At 40.0% G+C, this 20510-nt stretch overlaps 1 protein-coding gene across 9 annotated transcripts in view; it reads right to left on the bottom strand.

The window, feature by feature from the left end:
• Nucleotides 1–392: 392 nt before the first annotated feature.
• Nucleotides 393–20510, bottom strand: part of PLCB4 (phospholipase C beta 4) — a 452949-nt gene continuing 432831 nt past the window's right edge. For 7 of the 9 annotated variants that reach the window (XM_043883530.1, XM_043883532.1, XM_043883529.1 and 4 more), the window contains 6 exons: nt 20074–20249; nt 16698–16799; nt 7761–7818; nt 7239–7325; nt 4110–4146; nt 393–1901 (listed from right to left, as the gene is read on the bottom strand). In XM_043883530.1, the coding sequence (XP_043739465.1) occupies nt 1813–1901; nt 4110–4146; nt 7239–7325; nt 7761–7818; nt 16698–16799; nt 20074–20249 (549 nt within the window). In that variant the 3' untranslated portion in view covers nt 393–1812. The remainder of the gene's footprint in view (nt 1902–4109; nt 4147–7238; nt 7326–7760; nt 7819–16697; nt 16800–20073; nt 20250–20510) is intronic. The other 2 variants (XM_043883536.1, XM_043883537.1) reach the window with 1 other exon arrangement.

Here is a 20510-nt window from a genome sequence, read left to right as displayed (position 1 = left end):
GAGCCCTAGGAAGGAGCTATTTGATTTGGTGAGAGACAGCCATTTGAAATCTTTCAAAACTGGCCATCCAGTTTTACCATTTTAAAAGCCATCAATTTTCATGAGATGTTAGTGTGGAAAAATATGTACTCAAACTCTACTGTCTTACAAGTAAGGAAATCTGTAACCAGAGAATTTAAAAAGAACCCAGTTCAAATGATAAATATGAGAAAAAGGAAAAACAAGTACTTTACATTGGGAGTCAACCAGTCAACCTTATTTTTATGTCAGAAGAAAAATGTGTTGGGTGCAGGCATGAACCCCCCTCTAACAATAATGAAGAGATTATTTAGGAAACAGAAAAAGCACACGGGACGGCATCCTGAGGAGCAAACACTCTGACAGACGTTGGATGTGTTTTCCTTTTTTTATTAGAGAAGTTGGAAGTTTAATTTCAATATTGATGGTAACATAATTCTGTTTTATTCAGAGGAACACACAGAATCAATCTGTACAAGCATATACAACAATCCGGTTGGTGGTCGGGCCCTAAATCAGTAATCTGATTAGTTCTCGAGTACGGTTTCCATGCGCTCCTCTGGGCATTGGGCACAGCTCCATCCCAAGAGGGACTTTTCCATGCACTGTCTGCCACACAACTACAGCAGGCTTAAAGACCATGCAGGTTAACACTGTAGCAAATTGTTTTGATATTTAACAGACATAAAAAGGTTATTTCCTGATATGAAATTCTGAAAATCTGCATAAATATTTTTTGTGTAAAATTAAATTAGTTATGTATTTTTTTTGAAACTAGAACTTGAAGTATCAAGAATGCCCACATAGTTCATATACACATATATATAGACTTTTTCATTATGCTAAAAGTCTTGAGAGTCAAATTATATTCTGTGCCATACAGTTACTTAACCAGTATTTATTTGCATTAGGTTAACTGTGTACGGATTAGTCATAATTGGTGCTTGTGTATCATGCAAACATAGTTCTAGTATTCCTGTTCACTAATCTTGTCATGTGGCAATACTTACATGATTTTGCTCTCTGACAGTGTGAATTAGGAGCATAAATACTTTTTACATGGTCACATTTACAAACGGTTGCCAATAACCACTTCACAATCTTCATGGTGTAAAAGTGAGCTGTAGTAATCTAGGGTCAGCAGAAGCAATTCCTAGGAAGCAATGTCAGATGTCAGCTTCTTAAACGTGCCTGAGAGTTCTCCCTGTGAGCACAGTGGGTTTTGGCACAAGGACTCAGTTGTATTTTTCTGCTGTTCTAAGCATTTCCATGACTTACAGTAAATTAGCTTCAGATGGCATGGTGGAGACATGGCACTTACTGATGAGGTAACTCAGATGTAGAAAAATTCCCCCCCAATTATTTGTCTAGCAGATCATCACTGCTGCTAATAAATTTGTAGAGTTCCGCCCCCCCACCCCAGTGCATGTGCTTGCTATTACATGGCTAATGCACTACTTTTGCTGCTGCTCAAACATGTCTTAACGCATCACAAAGCAGAGTTTTTAACACCATGCTCATTTACTTGTGATGATATTTTCTAGCAAACATGTTGAAGTGGTATGATCAACGGGTAAACTCTGCCTTACTGGAGTCGCAATTTTGGGGGATTTGTAACTACTTTTGGTTGGCCAAGGAAATTCAGTGTTCAGAATGTTTAAGAGAAGTAAGTCTCTGTGGTTTCAGGTGACACTTTGTGTACGTGAGAAAGAAATGCAGAAGACATCAGCTTTCTTCCCTGGAATCTGTGTTCAGAAGCTGGGGGGTGCTCTTTGACGCGGCGGTTCTGTGGTTTCAGTTTGTGTCCTGGAGTTTCACACAACTGTTGCTGGTCTGCGGTCCATCTCGGCTTCCAATTTCACCATCTGCTGCATCTCCTTCGCCTGTAACATCAGAAACAAGACCTTACATGTTGAAATCCTCTCCTGAAGACATGCAGCAAAACCCCACCTCTCTTTTCCCTTGAATTTGATGCTTGTCACTATGTCCTGGCTACTTAAAAGTGTGGTCCACAGACCAGCATCATCAGCATTGCCTGGGATCTTGTGAGAAATGCAGAATCTTGGACTCCACCCCCACCCTTCTGACCCAGAGTCTGCATTTTAGTAAGATCCCCAGGGAATTTTTATGCATGTTAAATTCTGAGAAGGAATGGTCCACACAGTACCAGGAAAACAACTGGAAAAGAAGCTACACCTGTCACTTGTAGATTATGTCATTTCTAACTGTTTGATTTAGTTTCCACAGACTGACATACCTTGACTGTGTGTAGATAATTTGATCACTTTTAGAATAAGCATTGCTTATGCACAATTTATTCCCCAAATAGCCTGAAATTTAATTAAAAGTGACTATCTAAGAATCTCACGGATGGAGAAGTTTGGGTGGAAGTCTATCACATTGGTTTGGTTGGAGTATGCTGTGGACAGAACGTTACACACATACGTAGGGCTCCTGGAAGGCTACTGTCCAAAAAAATCTCCTTACAGGCTTTTACTTCTCTGGAGCAATTCAGCTTTTACAGTCTACCCCAGGAAGTAAGCTACAATGGACTGAATCGAATGAGTTAAGGCTGTCAAGAAGACAACCAGCTGATTTGAGAGGTGGAAAGGCGTCAGATGGGGATGGGTTCTGGTGACAAATCACTGCCTGGCAATATAGGGAAAAATCAATTGGTTCATTTTAAGTTTTACTTTCCGACCATGTGCTTTTTTTCGAACCCAATGCATGTATCTTTTGGAGAAAAAATAAAGCATTCCTGTCCTCTTTCAGTGACGGATCACTTTGAAATAAAGGACATTTTAAAATGGAAACATGGATATATAAAGATATAACTTGGAGGAGGACTCTGATGAGCTCCGATGTTACTATTCGTGTCGACTTAGGTATTCCAACTAAATGGAAGGTCAGTGGGAGGATTGAGTCAACTCTGCAGATCATCCTATGAGCATCAAAATGTCCCAGATGAAGTCCTGCTACGAAATTAGTTTAACCCACAGACCACAGAGTGATCTCCTTCTTACTGTTATTTTTAGATTGTGGCTTTAAATTTCATTTTGGTGAGGATGGATATAAAAACACCAAAGATAATAATTTTCTGCTTACATTTAGGATGGATGGCTCCCACTCCCCAGATTTTTTTTTTTTTTTTTAATGCCTGAAACCTACTAATGCTCTAATAGAAAAATGAAGAAATGGAGAAAATACACGAACATGAAGCTATGACACAAACAGTATCTATAAGAGATGACAGTGAAATATTATCAGTACTGGAAATTAAATGCTTTTATGTTCAGTAAATAGTAATAAAGGATTCCCTCTGCTTCTTTCCCTCTAGCACTAAGGACAACATCGAACATGCTTTAGAGAGAAGGATCATATTAATAGTACAGGAGGATTCCAAGAGCCAGGTTCTCATATGAGCAGGGTGACCATTCATGCTCGTTTATCAGGACAGTTCCAATTCATGCCTATGGTCCTGGCTATTATGAACAACGTCCCCTTTCACTTTCAAAGCTATTCTGTTTGAATGATAAATCATATGGTCACCGCATTCATAAGGGGTGATTAGGTTCTCTGGCAGACTGCTTCTAACAGAAAGCATGACAAGAGTCGTTGTACAATGATGCTGTAGAATGTGCTTGCATGCAGACCATAACTGTCTGTTACTAAAAACCACTAATCAGCTTTTACTGATGGTAAAATTAATGGCAGTCATATTAATGTTTGTAAAAGATCTGACTGTGACCCAGTTTCAGCTGTGATTGGTCCTTTGGACCACCGTATATTGCTTTTCTCAGTGACTGGGTATGTCTTCATCAGCATGATTTGAGATTCCTAGGTCTGCAACTGGAAAGGATGCTAAAACGCCATCAGAAATAATTCTCTCAAGACGCTCTCAATAATTCTCTCAAACTCAAATTTCAGTTTGAATTGTACATCAGAAATCCAAGCATCAAATAGTCAAATTTTCCAATCAAACCCTTGCGATCTTAACTAGTCAAGAGCAGCTGAGAATCGTCAAAGCACCGAGATACGAGCGCAGTTGAGCAGGAAGGCAATATCTTGCTTATCAGAATTTTCAGTCCTACCTTGCGTTTGGGACACTGCGTGACAGGATTTCAAAAGCTGTTTGTACAAAAATAGTAATGTCAAAATTGAGTCATACATACAAAACAAAGAAAATAAATGAATACTGACGTGAATTTGAAAAATGAATGCAAAACCATATACAGAAAAGCAAAAGGCTAAGAATAAAACATGTATAGAACCATCAGCGACAAACTTACCCCAGGTTGATCTCAACAGAAACAAAAGAACAAAAGTGACCAATGCCTTTCAGCCCAGACTGCACCTCTCCCGCGGGGTGAGACCCTCACCTCTCTTCATTAAATGATAGGACTGATGACAAAAACCAACTTTTAAAACTTGGGTATGACAGTAATGGAGCATTCCATGTTTGAAATGGTGCATGTCAAGACAGATGAGCTCATGTATGGCTGGGAGATCTATGGGAAATAGTAGGGGAAAAAAATCCCCATCCTTTGGAGTTTTAAATGAGTAATTGGCCAACCAAGCAGGCAACGCCACAGAAAGGAGATAGGAGGTTAGGATCCAGAGTCAGGACCCAAATAGATTAAAACTTGAGTTGTTTCTGCCAGTGCCCTCAACAACTGTCTAACTAATGAAGCAGATGATTCCGGGCTTTGCTTTGGGGCAACTGGGAATATTTACAGGATAATGGTTACAGGAAACAGTAAGAAACTTTAAAGGGAGATATTACTGCAGAATGTTAAAATTAATTTATTTTTGGCTCAGAAATGAACAAAAAAAAGTCTTGGTGTTTAATGGTAGTTTGGGAGATTGTTATACAAGTTTGGGATTGTCTGGAGACAGGAAACTGTTTTCTGTCAGTGAAATTCTGAATTGAGTTGCTTTAGTCGTGTCTCACTCTTTGTGACCCCATGGACTGTAGCCCACCAGGCTCCTCCGTCATTGGGATTCCCCAGGCAAAAATACGGCAGTGGGATGCCATGCCCTTCTCCAGGGGATCTTCCTGACCCAGGGATCGAACCTGGGTCTCCTACATTGCAGGCGGATCCTTAACCACTCAGCCACCAAATAGGTTATAGGGGGAGCTCTTCAAATGGTTCCAGACCTCGCCTAATATGAGAGAAGAAATAGAGCTGCAGCATCTTTTGCACTGCGCCAAGACAGTGTTGAACCATATGTAGTAACTGGATTGAGAGGTGTTCAATCTTTAAATTCCCCCTCTAAAAGTACACCAGAAAATATCTGGGATTGAATTTGTTACAGAATGGGCCATATTTGTAAAGCAAAGCTTACAACAGAAATTCAAGTCCAAATTCCACACTTGCTGGAAGCATCAATATACCTTGAATTTCTTTTCATGGAATCTCATTAAACCGCCACCAAATCTCAAGCCTTCTTTCCTAAGCTTCTGTGACTCAAAGTATCAGGTGTGGGTGGTAGGCATTACCTGTGACCCCTTGAAAGAAGTCACCATCCTCCCAATAAGATCCAGTCAATACCATTATCATTAATCCAATATCTCAGTGCAAAAACTCTGGTGTGATTTGAGTTAGACATGTATTAGGATAAAAAGCCAAAGTGATTTTTAAATTGTGGACTTTAGCTCTGAAACTAAAAACGCTAGGTATTCTCTAGCTCTATATACCACTACTGTAATGATGAGCAATTTTTAGCACATTTATATTCTTTAGTCAAACTTGTTGCTAAGCAACACAGGGGTTTCTAAGTGGTGTCTTAATTTAGTTAACTGACACATAGCTGCCTCTTACCGTCCTTGTGCCTTCTTCTCAGGCATCCTTACCCACACCCACTGCTGAGTCACTAAAGTGGATTCTAAAGTTTTGGAAATAGTGGCTATTCCCTTACCCATTCCCCTCACCCTCCAGAAACACTTTCTGAGAAACGGCTTTGAGAGCAAAAACAGTTATGTAACTTGTACTAGAAGGCGCTGTGTCTATGGACTGGTCAAATGAGTGGGGCAGTAAACACTTATTGTCCACCTTGGGGATCTGTGGGCTATTCATGAATAGAAGCATTTAGCTGGAAAAGAAATGGGAAACATAACTTAGAAGAATGCTGATGAATAAAACTTCTATCAACCAAAAAGTAAAGGATATGAAATCAGAAGTTGGATTTATTTGTTACTCAATTGCAATACAAAACCCCCCCCTGATTTTACTGTTTTGTTTTACTTTCTCAAAGGTACTTTTTAGTGTAATTTCCACTTAAGTTTTCTTCAATGGATGCCATTTACTCTAAAAAAAAAAAATACCTTAAATAGGATTACTTTATATATGAAAGGAAACAGGAAAGAATAATGCAGTACAAGTACTGATTTCAGCAAAACCTCTTTACTATTTCCAGATTGAAGTAAATTATCTAGAAATAATAACCAAACCAACTACACATGAAGAGGTGTATTTGGACTGAGATAGACTGACATTTTAACTGCTACTGAGGGTCATTGTGCCATGGAAGCTAGAGGTATTTCCATCCAATTGAAATGAGACTGTGGATGGCCAGTGGGCTGTAGCCCAACTATCTGAACTCCACTTGAGGCAAATACACATTCATCTTGATGTTGGTAATGAGTGACAGCTACTGAATAGTTGGATTTTGGAGAGCTCTTTTTATCTGTGTATATTCTAATTTAGTGTTTAACACTAAGAGTATGGTACCCACTCACATTCAGTCGTTTGTAGAATTGGTGGTTCATGCATTTAGGTTTGGCTTGTAAGTCCTGAGAAGGTTTCATAATTTCATTTTTAGATTGAGGTTGAAAATAGGTGGTTTCTCATTTGCTTTTAAACACAATACCATTTGTCTCTAGGGTACAAGTGATATAACTCCACATAAGAATGGAGAAGTAACTTATAATCTGTTTTCTCCTCCTCTCAGGAACGTCCTTTTTAAAATCCCCATCATCTAATCAAATTTTGATTCTTTTTTTCTCCACAGCCACATTCCTCTCCCACTTCAAAAAAAGTACTTTCTGTTCTTGTTGGATGAAAAGGGGAAAGTGCAGTAATGGCACCAGAATTTTCTAGCCACCTTTCTGTGCCACCGTGCAGGCCACTGGCTTTAGCAGAAGGGACTGTGGGCCATGGCATTTGCCTTCTGAAGCTGGTTGGCTGCCTACATCTTTTTACGCTTTTTAAGTGAAATACCTGCTCATTCTGTTTCTCTAGGAATTCGAGGTGCTCAAGCTGGACTTTTTTCAACTGATCCATTTCTTTGGACTGCTTCATGGCAAGCTGCAAAGCAAAATAAAACACCTCTGATCAACTTTGGGTTGTAACCTTAAAACTTAGGGATGAGGGTTGGTAGTTTGCAGTTTAAGAGAAGGATATAAAAATAATAAAAAAAGAAGAAAGAAAATAGCCTGAAAACTGGGAGAATTTAAACCCCATAATTTTTACTGGTAAGACAGTTGCTGCCAAAATCTTAGAAAAGAAAAGAGCATTTGTGCATGATTAAAATTTGGCTTCATTTTCTGTCTAAAATGGAACCAAACAATTACCTTAAAGATTTTAGTGAGAGATTAGCTTTCAGGGAGAAGAGAAGAGAAGCTAGAATATTTAGCATACAGAAAAATCAAATTAAGCAAATCAGCTAGAAGTCTGAAATCTAAGCATGAGCTACTATTAGTTTTTTCAAAGAAAAAGTGCTAAGAAAATTGTGATACTTACTCGCTTTCTTTCTTCCAGAAACTTTTTTGTGTTGCTGCTGTTTAACTCCCTGACTCTCCTAAAAGCAAAGGTACGAACAAGAGTTGGTATGTCACTGGATGGAATTAATTGATATTAAGTAAGAAAAAGTCATATTTCGTTTAATTATTTGGATGAGATTACACTTGCTTTTCCTAATTTTTTGAGGGATTTTTAAATATACAATATACAGAGAAAAAGACACAAAACATCTGTGTATCCATCACTCAGACTAGTCAATATGTTTTTCCACCCTGTCTCATATTTTTAAAGGAAATAAAAGTGCTGCAAATATAAACAAAGCCCCCTTTGTATTTTTCTGGACTCTATTTCCCCTCTTTCTCTCTCTCCAGAGGTAACCACTATTCTGAATTTTGGTGTTCCCATCAATCAAGATAGGCGGAAGAAACATCAACAGCCTCAGATATGCAGATGATACCACTAATGGCAAAGCGAAGAGGAACTAAAGAGCCTTTTGATGAGGGTGAAGGAGGAGTGTGAAAGAGCTGGCTTAAAACTAAATATTAAAAAAACTAAGATCATGGCAACCAGCCCCATTACTTCACGGCAAATAGAAGGGGAGATGTTGGAAGTAGTGACAGATTTCCTCTTCTTGGGTTCTAAAATCACTAAGGATGGTGACTGCGGCCATGAGAACACAAGATGACTGCTTCTTGGCAGGAAAGCGATGACAGACCTAGACGGTGTGTTGAAAAGCAGAGACAATACTCTGCTGACAAAGGTCTGTATAGCCAAGGCTATGGTCGTCCCAGTGGTCAGTTATGGTTCTGAGAGCTGGACCGTAAAGAAGACAGAATGCCAAAGAACTGATGTCTTCCAACTGTGGTGCTGGAGAAGATTCCTTGGACAGCAAGGAGATCAAAGCAGTCAATCTTATGGGAAATCAACATGAATACTCATTGGAAGGACTGATGCTGAAGCTGAAGCTCCAGTATTTTGGTCACCTGATATGAATTCATTTGAAAAGTCCCTGATGCTGGGAAAGACTGAGGGCAGAAGGAGAAGAGGGCATCAGAGGATGAGATGGCTGAATGGGATCACTGATGCAATGGAGATGAACTTGGGCAAACTTTGGGAGATGGTGAGGGACAGGGAGGCCTGGTGTGCTGAGTCCATGGGTCACAAAGAGTCAAACAAGACTGGGTGACTGAACAGCAACAAATCTGTGTTTTAATATTTTTACTACTTATAGATGTATCTGTATGTAATATACACAAATGTGTCTTAAACTTTCATATGCATACAAATCACCTCTATCATACATGCATACATACATACATATTTGTATCATACATACATACAATAACCTCTATCAAATATACAGGTTGTTGGACCCACTCCTAGAGGGTCTGATTCAGTGGGTCTGGGGTAGGCCTGAGATTCTGCATTTCTAAAAAGCTCCCAGGTGATGTAACTATATATATATGTATATAATTTTGTATGGTTTCCAACTTAACCTGCTAACATATTCTGTGTTTCTTTTGATAACTTGCCACTTAGATTTATGATTTAGAGATATAACTATGTTTCAAATAATTCCACTATTTTCACCAGCTGTATGGATTTTTCCATTTATGGAAAATTTTGACCACAATATTTTCATTTTGCTGTTAATAACAAGTAGGTTTTTATTTGCCAACAATGCACAATGGTCTGGCACATAGGGTCTTGCAATGCTTGGCACACTGTTTGTTGGCTAAATAAATGAAGTGTGGACATATCTTCTTGTGTATATAAGCAAAGGTTTCTCCAGGGGGTAAACCTAGGCTTGCAGGTTGGTAGGGAGTGAACAACCTCATCTTAACTCCAAAGTACTTGTCCCAATTTGCACTCCCATCCACAGTATCTGGGTGCTACCCTTTCTCCATATCTTCGTCCCCTCTTGTCACTGTCAGACATTTCCTTTTCTGCTGGTTGGTTGGCTTTCTGAAATGGCATCACGCTGTTGCTGTTACTCATGTTTCCTGGATTACTGGTGCGGGAGAGTGTTTTTCAAGCCTGAATAGGCCTATAACTGCTTGAGTTTTTATAATAGTTACAGGTCTATTCAGGTTTTCTCTTTCTTTTACAGCCAGTTTGTGTATTTTAGTTTTTTTAAGCAATTGTCATTTCATCTGAGTTTTCAGATTCATTTGTAGTATTGTTTATAGTCTTGGTTTTCAAAAATATTTACTTCAGTATGTTCAGTTATTTCTCTTTTCATGTCTAATGTTACTAATTAGAGCTTTCTCCTTCTTCTTGATCAGCCTTGCTGGAGGTTCACTTATTTATTCTTTTTCCAAATAACAAGCTTTTGGTATTACTCTCCACTGATTTTTGCTTTCTATTCCTACTTTTGCTTCTTAAACTTTCGTTTCTTCCCATCTGAGATCTTTGGGTTCAGTTTATTTCTCTAATTTTATGCCGTCTTTGAGCATTTTGCTCTTTAATTTTCATTTATATGTATATATATATATAGCTAGGCTATAATTTTCACTGTAAATACCACTTTAAGATCTATCCTCTTAGCAACTTTGAAGTATGTAATACTGTATTGTGAAAAATAGTCACCATGATGAAGTTGGATCCCTAAAGCTTATTAATCTTATAACTGCAAGTTTGTAGCTTTTAACTAATATCTCTCCATTTCCCTGCCCCTAAACCCTGGTAATCACCAATCTACCCTGTATTTATGAATTTGGCCTTTTTTAGGGTCCACAAATAGAGAGCATTTTTCTTTCTCTGCTTTATTTCACTTAGCATAATGTTCTCAGAGATCCATATTGTCCCAAATAGCAGTATTTTCTTCTTCTTATGGCTAAATAATATTTCATTGTATACACATCTCAAGCTTTCTTTAACCATTCACTTAGACACTTAGGTTGTCTGCTGTCTTGGCTGCTGTGAATAATCCTGTGATGACCGTGGGGATGCAAACAGCTCTTCCAGATAGTGTTTTCATTTCCTTTGGCTATATACCCAGAAGTGGAATCACTGGATCAAATGGTAGTTCTATTTTTAATTTTTTGAGGAACACCCTCAGTATTACTTCCCATAGTGGCACTGCCAGATTACAATCCCACCAACAGTACACAAGGGTCCCCTTTTCTCCACATCCTTGCCAACACATATTATCTATTGAATTTTTGATAACAGCCATTCTGACAGATGTTAAAGTCATGTCTTATTGTGGTTTTAATTTGCATTCCCTGGTGATTAGTGAAGTTGAGCACCTTTTCACATACATGTTGGCCATTTGCATGTCTTCTTTAGAAAAATGTCTTTTTTTTTTTTGTCTCTTGAAAAATGTCTATTTCAGGTCCTCTGCCCACTTAAAAAAATTTTTTTTTTCCAAACATTAAAAAAATTTATCTATTTATTTGTGGCGGAGCTGGGTCTTCATTCCTTGCAGCAAGCAGGGGCTACTTTAGCTGCAGTGCACGGGCTTCTTGGTGCGGTGGCTTCTCTTGCAGGGGGCACGGGCTCTAGGGCTCAGGGGCTTCTGTAGTTGTGGAGCACCAGCTTAGTTGCCGTGAAGCATGTGGAATCTACCCAGACCAGCGATCGATCCCATGTCTCCTACACTGGCAGGCGGACTCTTAACCATTGGACAACCAATGAAGTTCCTAAGCCCACTTTTAAAATCAGATTTGTTTTTGCTATTGGTTTATTCGAGTTATTTACATATTGTGAATATTAATCTGTTACCTGACATGTTTGCAAATATTTTCTCCCATTTGGGAGGCCACCTCTTTATTTTGCTGATTATTTATTTCTCTTTCTGTGTACTTTGGCTACCTCTGACACGCTGATAAAGTGCATTGTCATTCAGTTATAAATATAATGTCATTTATGTTGAAATGTCTTCTTAGACACAAGATAGAAGTGTTTTTCAGCTTCTGCATGTCTTTCTTAGCTCTCTGATTATAAATATTTAATTTTATTTCTCAGTGGTTTGATAAGGTGGGTACACACAATATATGCTTAAAAAAAGTAACTATTTGGCATAGAGAAATCATTTTTTAAAAACCAGGTCTTTTGTAGATGTTTTAGAACCACCTAACCACTGGATACAGAGTTATAATAAATAAGTATGTACAGTTGAAATAAGAAAATTAAATAAAAATTTTTCTGGTTATTAATAACTCATAATTTAAGACACTTTGACCTCAACTGGACTCAAGTCCACTTTGCAACATATTTGAAAAAAATAGGACAAAGAGCTATTTAACAATTAGTATATTTTCAGATTGAATTCTGTATTTCAACTTTGGACAGTCTAAAACAGTTTAACAAGGTTTTTCATCATGGCATGTATATTTTATGTTTATGAGCTAGAGTGGATGATGTCCTTTCCACGTATACAAGGCCATTAAACAAAGTTCCTTGTCTGAGAATAATGTCCAGAGGATGGTACTTCATTGGAAATGACATTCAGTTGTGGATGTGTCTGGTGGTGAAAGTAAAGTCTGATGCTATAAAGAACAATATTTCATGGGAACCTAGAATTTTAGGTCCATGAATGAAGGTAAACTGGACATGGTCAAGCAGGATATGGCAAGACTGAACATGTTAGGAATCAGTGAACTAAAATGGATGGGAATGGGTGAATTTAATTTAGATGGCCACTACATCTACTACTGTGGACAAGAATCCCTTAGGAGAAATGGAGTAGCCCTCATAGTCAATAAGAGTCTGAAATGCAGTACTTGTGTGCAATCTCAAAAATGACAGAATAATCTCAGTTCATTTCCAAGGCAAATCATTCAATGTCATAGCAATCCAAGTCTATGCCCCAACCACTAATGCAGAAAAAGCTGAAGTTGACCAATTCCAGAAAGACCTACAAGACTTTCTGGAACACACACACACACACACACACAAAGATGTCCTTTTCATCATAGGGGACTAAAATGCAAAAGTAGGAACTCAAGAGATACCAGGAGTAACAGGCAAGTTTGGCCTTGGAGTATAAAATGAAGCAGGGCAAAGGCTAACAGAGTTTGGTCAAGAGAACACACTGATCAGAGCAAATACCCTTTTTCAGCAATGCGGGAGATGACTCTACACATGGACATCATCAAATGATCAACACCAAAATCAGATTGATTATATTCTTTGCAGCCAAACATGGAAAAGCTCTCTACAGTCAGCAAAAACGACCTGGAGCTGACTGTGGCCCAGATTATGAGCTCCTTGTTGCAAAATACAGGCTTAAATGGAAGAAAGGAGGGAAAACCACTAGGCCATTCAGGAATGACAGTGAAAGTCAAAGTCAGTCGTGTCCGACTCTTTGTGACCCCATGGACTATACAGCCCATGGAATTCTCTAGGCCAGAATACTGGAGTGGGTGGCCTTTCCCTTCTCCAGGAGATCTTCCCAACCCAGGGATCAAACCCAGGTCTCCCACATTGCAGGCAGATTCTTGACCAGCTGAGCCACAACGGAAGCCCAAGAAGACAGAAGCAGGTAGCCTATCCCTTCTCCAGTGGATGTTCCCGACCCAGGAATCGAACCAGGGTCTCATGCATTGGAGGTGGATTCTTTCCCCGCTGAGCTACCAGGGAAGCCAAGATCAGTCAGTCAGTCAGTCAGTCATACATATGCGTATTTCCTCCCTTTCGGGCTTCCTTCCCATTCAGGCCACCGCGGTGCATTGAGCAGAGCTCACTCTGCCATACGGCTGCTTGCTTAGCTGCTCAGTCATGTCCGACTCTTTGCAATGCTTTGAGCTATAGCCTTCCAGGAGCTGAGCCTAGGTCTCCTGCATTGCAGGTGGATTCTTTACCAACTGAGTATTCAGGTGTGTATGAATCAAATCCCGTATGATTGTACAGAGGAGGTGGTGAACAGATTCAAGGGATTAGATCTGGTAGACAGAGTGCCTGAAGACCTGTGGACAGAAGTCTGTAACACAGTACAGAAGAAAATGACAAAATGCCGTCCCCCAAAGGAAGAAATGCAAGAAGGCAAAGTGGCTGTCTGAGGAGGCTTTACAAATAGCTGAGGAAAGAAGAGAAGTGAAAGGCAAAGGAGAAAGGGAAAGACATACTCAACTGAATGCAGAATTCCAGAAACAGCAAGGAGCGTTAAGAAGGCCTTCTTAAATGAACAATGCAAAGAAATAGAGAAAAACAACAGAATGGGAAAGACTAGAGATCTCTTCAAGAAAACTGGAGATGTCAAGGGAACATTTCATGCAAAGATTAGCACAGTATAGGACAGAAACAGAAAGGACCTGATAGAAGCATAAGAGATTAACAACAGGTGGCAACAATACACAGAAGAACTACACAAAGGAGGTCTTAATGACCCAGATAACCATGATGGTGTGATCACTCAGCTAGAGCCAGACATCCTGCAGCATGAAGTCAAGTGGGCCTTGGGAAGATTTACTACGAACAAAGCTACTGGAGGTGACGGAATTCCAGCTGAACTATTTCAAATCCTAAAGATGCTGTGAAAGTGCTGCACTCAATATGCCAGCAAATTTGGAAAACTCAGCAGTGGCCACAGGACTGGAAAAGATCATTTTTCATTCCAATCCCAAAGAAGCACAATGTCAAAGAATGTTCAAACTACTGCACAGTTGCACTTATTTCACATGCTAGCAAGGTAATGCTCAAATTCCTTCAGGCTAGGCTTCAGCAACATGTGAACTGAGAACTTCCAGATGTACAAGCTGCATTTAGAAAAGGCAGAGGACCTGGAGATCAAATTGCCAACATTTCTTGGATCATAGAGAAAGCAAGAGAATTCCAGAAAAACATCTACTTCTGCTTATGCTAAAGCCTTTGACTGTGTGGATAACCACAAACTGTAGAAAATTCTTCAAGAGATGGAATACTGGACCACCTTACCTACCTCCTGAGAAACCAGTATGTGGATCAAGAAGCAACAGCTAGAACCAGACATGGAAGAAATGACTGGTTCAAAATTGGGAAAAGAGTACATCAAGGCTATATATTGTCACCCTGCTTATCTAACTTCTATGCAGAGTACACCATGCTAAATGCCACGGTGAATGAATCACGAGCTGGAATAAAGATTGCTGGGAGAAATATCAACACCCTCAGATATGTAGATGATAACACTCAAATGGCAGAAAATGATGACTCTTGATAAGGGTGAAAGAGAAGAGTAAAAAAGCTGGCTTAAAACTCAACATTCAACAAACTAAGATCATGGTATCTGGTCCCATCACTTCATGGCAAATAGAAGGGGAAAAAAAGTAGAAGCAGTGACAGATTTTTCTTGCACTCCAAATTCAGTGAGGATGGTGATTTTAGCCATGAAATTAAAACATACTTGCTCCTTGGAAGGAAATCTATGACAAATCTGGATAGCGTAGTAAAAAGCAGAGATATCACTTTGCTGACAAAGGTCTGTATAGTCAAAGCTGTGGTGTTTCCAGTAGTGATGTATAGATGTGAGAGCTGGCTCATAAAGAAGGCTGAGTGTCAAAGAACTGACGCTTTCAAATTTGGTGCTGGAGAAGACTCATGAGAGTCTTTTGGACTACAAGGAGATCAAACCCGTCAACCCTAGAGGAAATCAACCCTCCATATTATTTGGAAGGATTGGTGCTGAAGCTTAAGCTCCAATTCTTTGGCCACATGATGCAAAAACTGACTCATTGGAAAGACCCATTGGAAAATGGGAAAAATTGAAGTCAAAAGGAGAAAGGAGCACCAGAGGATGAGATGGTTAGTTAGCATCACCAACTCCATGGACACAAATTTGAGCAAAATCAGGGAGATAGTGAAGGACAGAGGAAGCTGGTGTGCTGCATTCCATGGGGTTGCAAAGAGTCAGACACCAGTTAGTGACCGAACAATAACAAGATAACTATGCCAATATGATGGTGTAAAAGAGCACTGAATAAATTGAGTAATAATCTCCTTAAAGAGAAGCAAATGACACTCCATGATTATTGGGAAATTTCTTGTCCAAAGTGTTGAAAAGGTGATTTCTTTCCGGGTTAAATTCCAATCCCACTGCTGGCCTGTTAATTCCAAACTGTATTTAATCCAACAAAACTTCAGCATAAAAATGCACTGGATGGTAATACGATTTATAGTCTGTCAACTTGAAAAGTGGGAAATGCACTGGGTATCAAGTGCTGCTAACTCCCTCTCTCAGGGCCCATGACTAGCGATGCCCTCTTAGGTCCCCTTTACCAGCCTTGGCTAAATCACTGAACCTTGGATCTTCTCTGGACGTCACACAAACCTTCTCCAACTCTATGTGGCCAAGGACGGATTAACACAGAAGTACAAGAGCCACGTGCCCACGGCTCAAAGGAGCAGATCGTGGTCATTTACAAGCCAGAGCTGGGATTAGGCTGCAGAGGAACTCTAGCTGAGATCCTAGCCTTGCTTAGCCCCTGCTCTGGCCCCCTCCTGCTTCCTCCTCTCTGCCCTGCTGAAGATCCTTTCCTCAGCAAATCATATGACCCAAAGTCCTATCTTCATCTTTGTTTCTAGAAAACCCATTCTTAGACAAAGACAAACCAGAAAACCTGAGGGAGGTGATTTTAGATGATCCCTAGTGTCAAGGTCAGTACAAGGCCTACAGACTGCAAACGCATTCAGGATGGGCTAAACACCTGAGCAAATAAGATGCTTTCAGGATGACATAAGCATCATGTGGGAAGGATATTTTGCCATAATTTATACAATTTTGTTTATGCCATATTTTACACAATTTTGGAGATGAGCACACATATATTGAATGTAAATATGTTTTATGAGTGGTAGTAAGCAATCAGATTTTATAGCAACAATAATCTATCTTCCCAGCAGATATAACCACAGGATTCTAAGCCAGCTCTCACAAAGTTTTTCTACATCTCAAATGTGAGTGTGTGTGTACACTGGAGTCAGTATTATGTTCTTGCAGTGAGCATTCCAACTCACCTTTCCCGTTCTGCTTTATTCTTGATGGACTTATCTTGGCTGATGGCTTTGCTGTTTTCCATAGAAATCTTGGCTTGCTGTGCTCGCATCTCTTTGCTTTCCCTGTGTGTTAAAATAAAAACAAAGCCAGGAGTGATCATTGTGTAGTGTACAGACATCGGATCGCTATGTTGTACTAACACAGTCCTGTAGGCCAATTATGCTTAAACAAACAAACAAACTCACAGAGAGAGAGATCAGATTTGTGGTTTCCAGAGGCAGGGTTGAGGGGAAGGGAAGTTGGATAAAGGCGGTCAAAAAGTGTAGTCACTATGTTGGTATCCCAACTTTTTGGACCCTGTGGACTGTAGCCCACTAGGACCCTCTGTCCATGGGGTTTCCTAGGCAAGAATATTGGAATGGGTTGCCATTTCCTTCTCCAGGGGATCTTCCTGACCCAGAGATCTAACTCACATCTGCTTGTCAGATAGATTCTCTACCCCTGAGCCACCTGGAACAAACTTCCAATTATATGATAAATAAGTACCAGGGATGTAATGTACAATGTGATTAAGATGTATGTTATACAAACATGAAAGTTGTTAAGACAGTAAAGCCTACAAGTTCTCATTACGAGGAAAAATATTTTTTCTTTTATTTTGTATCTCTATGAGATGATGGAAGGTCACAAAACTTATTGTAATCATTTCATGATATATGCATGCCAAAGCACTATGCTGTGGAGCTTAAACCATACAGTGATGTATATCCATTATTCCTCAGTAAGACTGCAAGGAAGAAAAAGACACCCAGGGAGTGGAGAGTGAGTGTTCAGTAGGCAGAGTTTCAGTTGGGGAAGATGATCAAGTGCTGGAGCTGGACGGTACTGACCGATGGTTACGACAGTGTGAATACATCTTATACTAGACACTTACAAACAGGTGACATAGTAAATTTTGTGTTGTGGATCTTTAACTCTAATTACAAATATAAACAAAAAACAGGTTTCAAACGTGACAACAGGACTGGGTTCACTTTTTATCTCATTATCGAGATCATGACATTGTCTTGCATTGTGAGGAGGTGGGCAGGAGCCCCAGTCCACACGCATGCCCCTCCTGGGGGCAGCGGGGCACTCGCTGTGAAGTGTCAGTGGTGGGCTGTGAAGAAGAGACACGATGTGTGTCTAACGCAACCCCAAACACATGATGAGCCTACACGGCTGCCCGGAGTAGGACACTGTCGCTAAGTCATCAACAGGCCAGATGCATTCTGGATAAACAAAAACTACAAATCCCAAGTTATGTGCAACTATCTCAGGCAATTGCGTTTACAAGCCTGTATGCAAGAAGATGAATGGGAATAGTGAGGACAGCAGGAGAATAATCAAAGCATCCACAGGGACAACCACTCACACTCACAGTCAGTAAAATACAAGGATTTTCCAGCTTTGTCCCGTGCTTTTCGGGGGGATCAGATTGCTTGGAAGAGAAAGCATGTTCTAACACTCACAAATGACTGTCTTGCCTTCTGACAGCCCAGGGGAATGAAGGGGACAAACGATTTCAAATAAACACAGGAAATGGGGGGAGGATGCTTATAGGTGACTGATCACTGTGTGTGAATGGGTATGTGTACCACAAAAACTCATCTCTTTGGACTATTGATGAGTACAAATGCACACCATTTAGACTGAAAGTGAAAGTATTAACAAAGAATCTTCTCTGGAACCTATGGTGATCTCCTTGGAGCACTGCCTGGAAATGGGCAGGTTAAGTGGTGTTTGTACTTTGTGGAAAAGGATGGACAAAACTGAAATAGAGAGGTCTCCAGTCAGAGGACTTAGGGCCACAGAAGCTGGAGTATGCACAGAAACTCCTGGACCAAGAAATTGGCTCTCAGAATTTTTTATAACTTGTTATTAAATTGACCATCTCTTCATTCATTCATTCAACAGCACTTATCAGTAACCAAATAATGCTGCCAAATGTTAGGAAGGCAATAATTTTTTAACCAAGAACAACAGCTATGATGGTAGCAAAGAAACGACCACATGATACTTAACAAAAAGCTTCAGCGCTGCTATTACTTTGAAAAACACCCCTACCATGGATCTATTTTTTAAGGTAAATTAGTAATAAGGTTATGGTTCCTTCAAATGACTTCCTAAGTCATGCAAGAATTCATTTATTTTTTTTTTCTTTTGGACAATGGGTACTGTTTGGGATAATTTTTTCTCCTTTATTCAACTACAATAAAAGATTAGAAGAGAGTACCTTATTCTTCAAAGTATCTTTGAATAAAGGTGGACATCTAAAATCTGATATTGTAGAAATGGTCAAAGGGAAGATGATGAACCGACGTTTCTGTGTACTAAATCAAGAGCATTTCTAAGGGGAAAAAGGCACTTTTAATCCTATACAAATAAACAGAATACTTTAAAATGGATATGGTATGGTACTTGAGCCCACAAGAAACTCAGCATGACATGCATACCTCATTTAGTTGGCTCATGAGAGAGTGAGAAGCTACAGCAAAAACACTTCACGTTCTCACGGCTGTGTGTCACTCCATAATGAGGTTTGGGATCTGGGAATGTGCCTACATAACTCACTTCAGAAGTTTAAAGTTTGTTTGTTTGTTTTTTATTTGTTTGTAAAATGCTTCTGTTTTATACTTTCTGGTGTGTATCAACAGACCGCCACTGTGGCACACAATTGGCCCTATAGAAGCACAAGCTGCAACCAAGCTGTGATAAAAAGACATCACTGACATAAACACTCTTCTGCCTGGGGAAAAAGTCCAGCTCACCATCTGCGTGTCTTAAACATGATACTCAATGTGCTGAAATGGGGAGACGCGAAAATAAACAGATACTTTTTGCTATTTCTTGATCAGACCTGCCTTTCTAAAATTTATAGACACCCTGACAGTGGAAAGAAAGGTATCTCTGAGTCATCAGAACCAACCATTCTAGGAGTTCAACTGCTTGGTCTTTATCTCCTTCTGCATCTTTTCTTCCTAAGAGGTTCCAGAGATCATTTCTTAAAAGCCAAATCTGGCCCTATCATCTTGTGAAGCCTCCAGAACCACTCAGAGGCAGCAGAGTCTGTGATAATTTTTAGTCTGTATGGTATGCTACTTGTAATGTGACTTAATTTGTTGTAGGAGTATGATATCTTGCCACCACTTGGAAGCATTCTGATGGTCGAGGCCATTTCTTATAGTTCCTCTTGCCACATCAACTCCATGACAGAGTATACAACAAAGCTCAGTGTTATATGTGAAGTTGATTTTCCTTACTACTTGACACTTCTGCATGCACACACACACACACACACACACACACACACACGTTTTAAAGCCTGGGAGCTTCCTCTGGAGCTAAGCTGCCCACCTGTCATGGGACAGTTTCAGCTGCTGGGTCTGCTGCTCGTGGGCGCTGATCAGGAGCTTTCTGAGCAGCTCGCACTGCTGGCTGAGGTGCAGGTCCCGGATCTCCTGCTCCTCCGCACTGTGGGTGTTGATCATGTCTGACCACTCCTTTGTGTGTTGTGCTACAATCTCCTTGACCTGCGTGGGGAAAAGGGGGTGGTGCCACCTGGAATTCTCACAAGCAGGTAGGAACTAAAACACAATATTAACCATGCATTTCAGATCCCCCTCATTGCTTTACTTGGTCAATCAGTAGACACTCACAGAACCTGTAAAAATATGTACTAACCAACAGGAACTAGGAAGTCATCACTTTTTAAAACAGGGCAATCATTTTGGCTCTAGGTATTTAACCATGACCCATTTCACTGCCTAAGTTGCCCACACGCTGGTTTGTCT

Source organism: Cervus elaphus, chromosome 23, assembly GCF_910594005.1.
Source record: "Cervus elaphus chromosome 23, mCerEla1.1, whole genome shotgun sequence".
Taxonomy (NCBI): Eukaryota; Metazoa; Chordata; class Mammalia; order Artiodactyla; family Cervidae; genus Cervus; species Cervus elaphus.
Note: the sequence above shows the minus strand (reverse complement) of the source record. Positions and strands in the feature narration are given on the sequence as shown.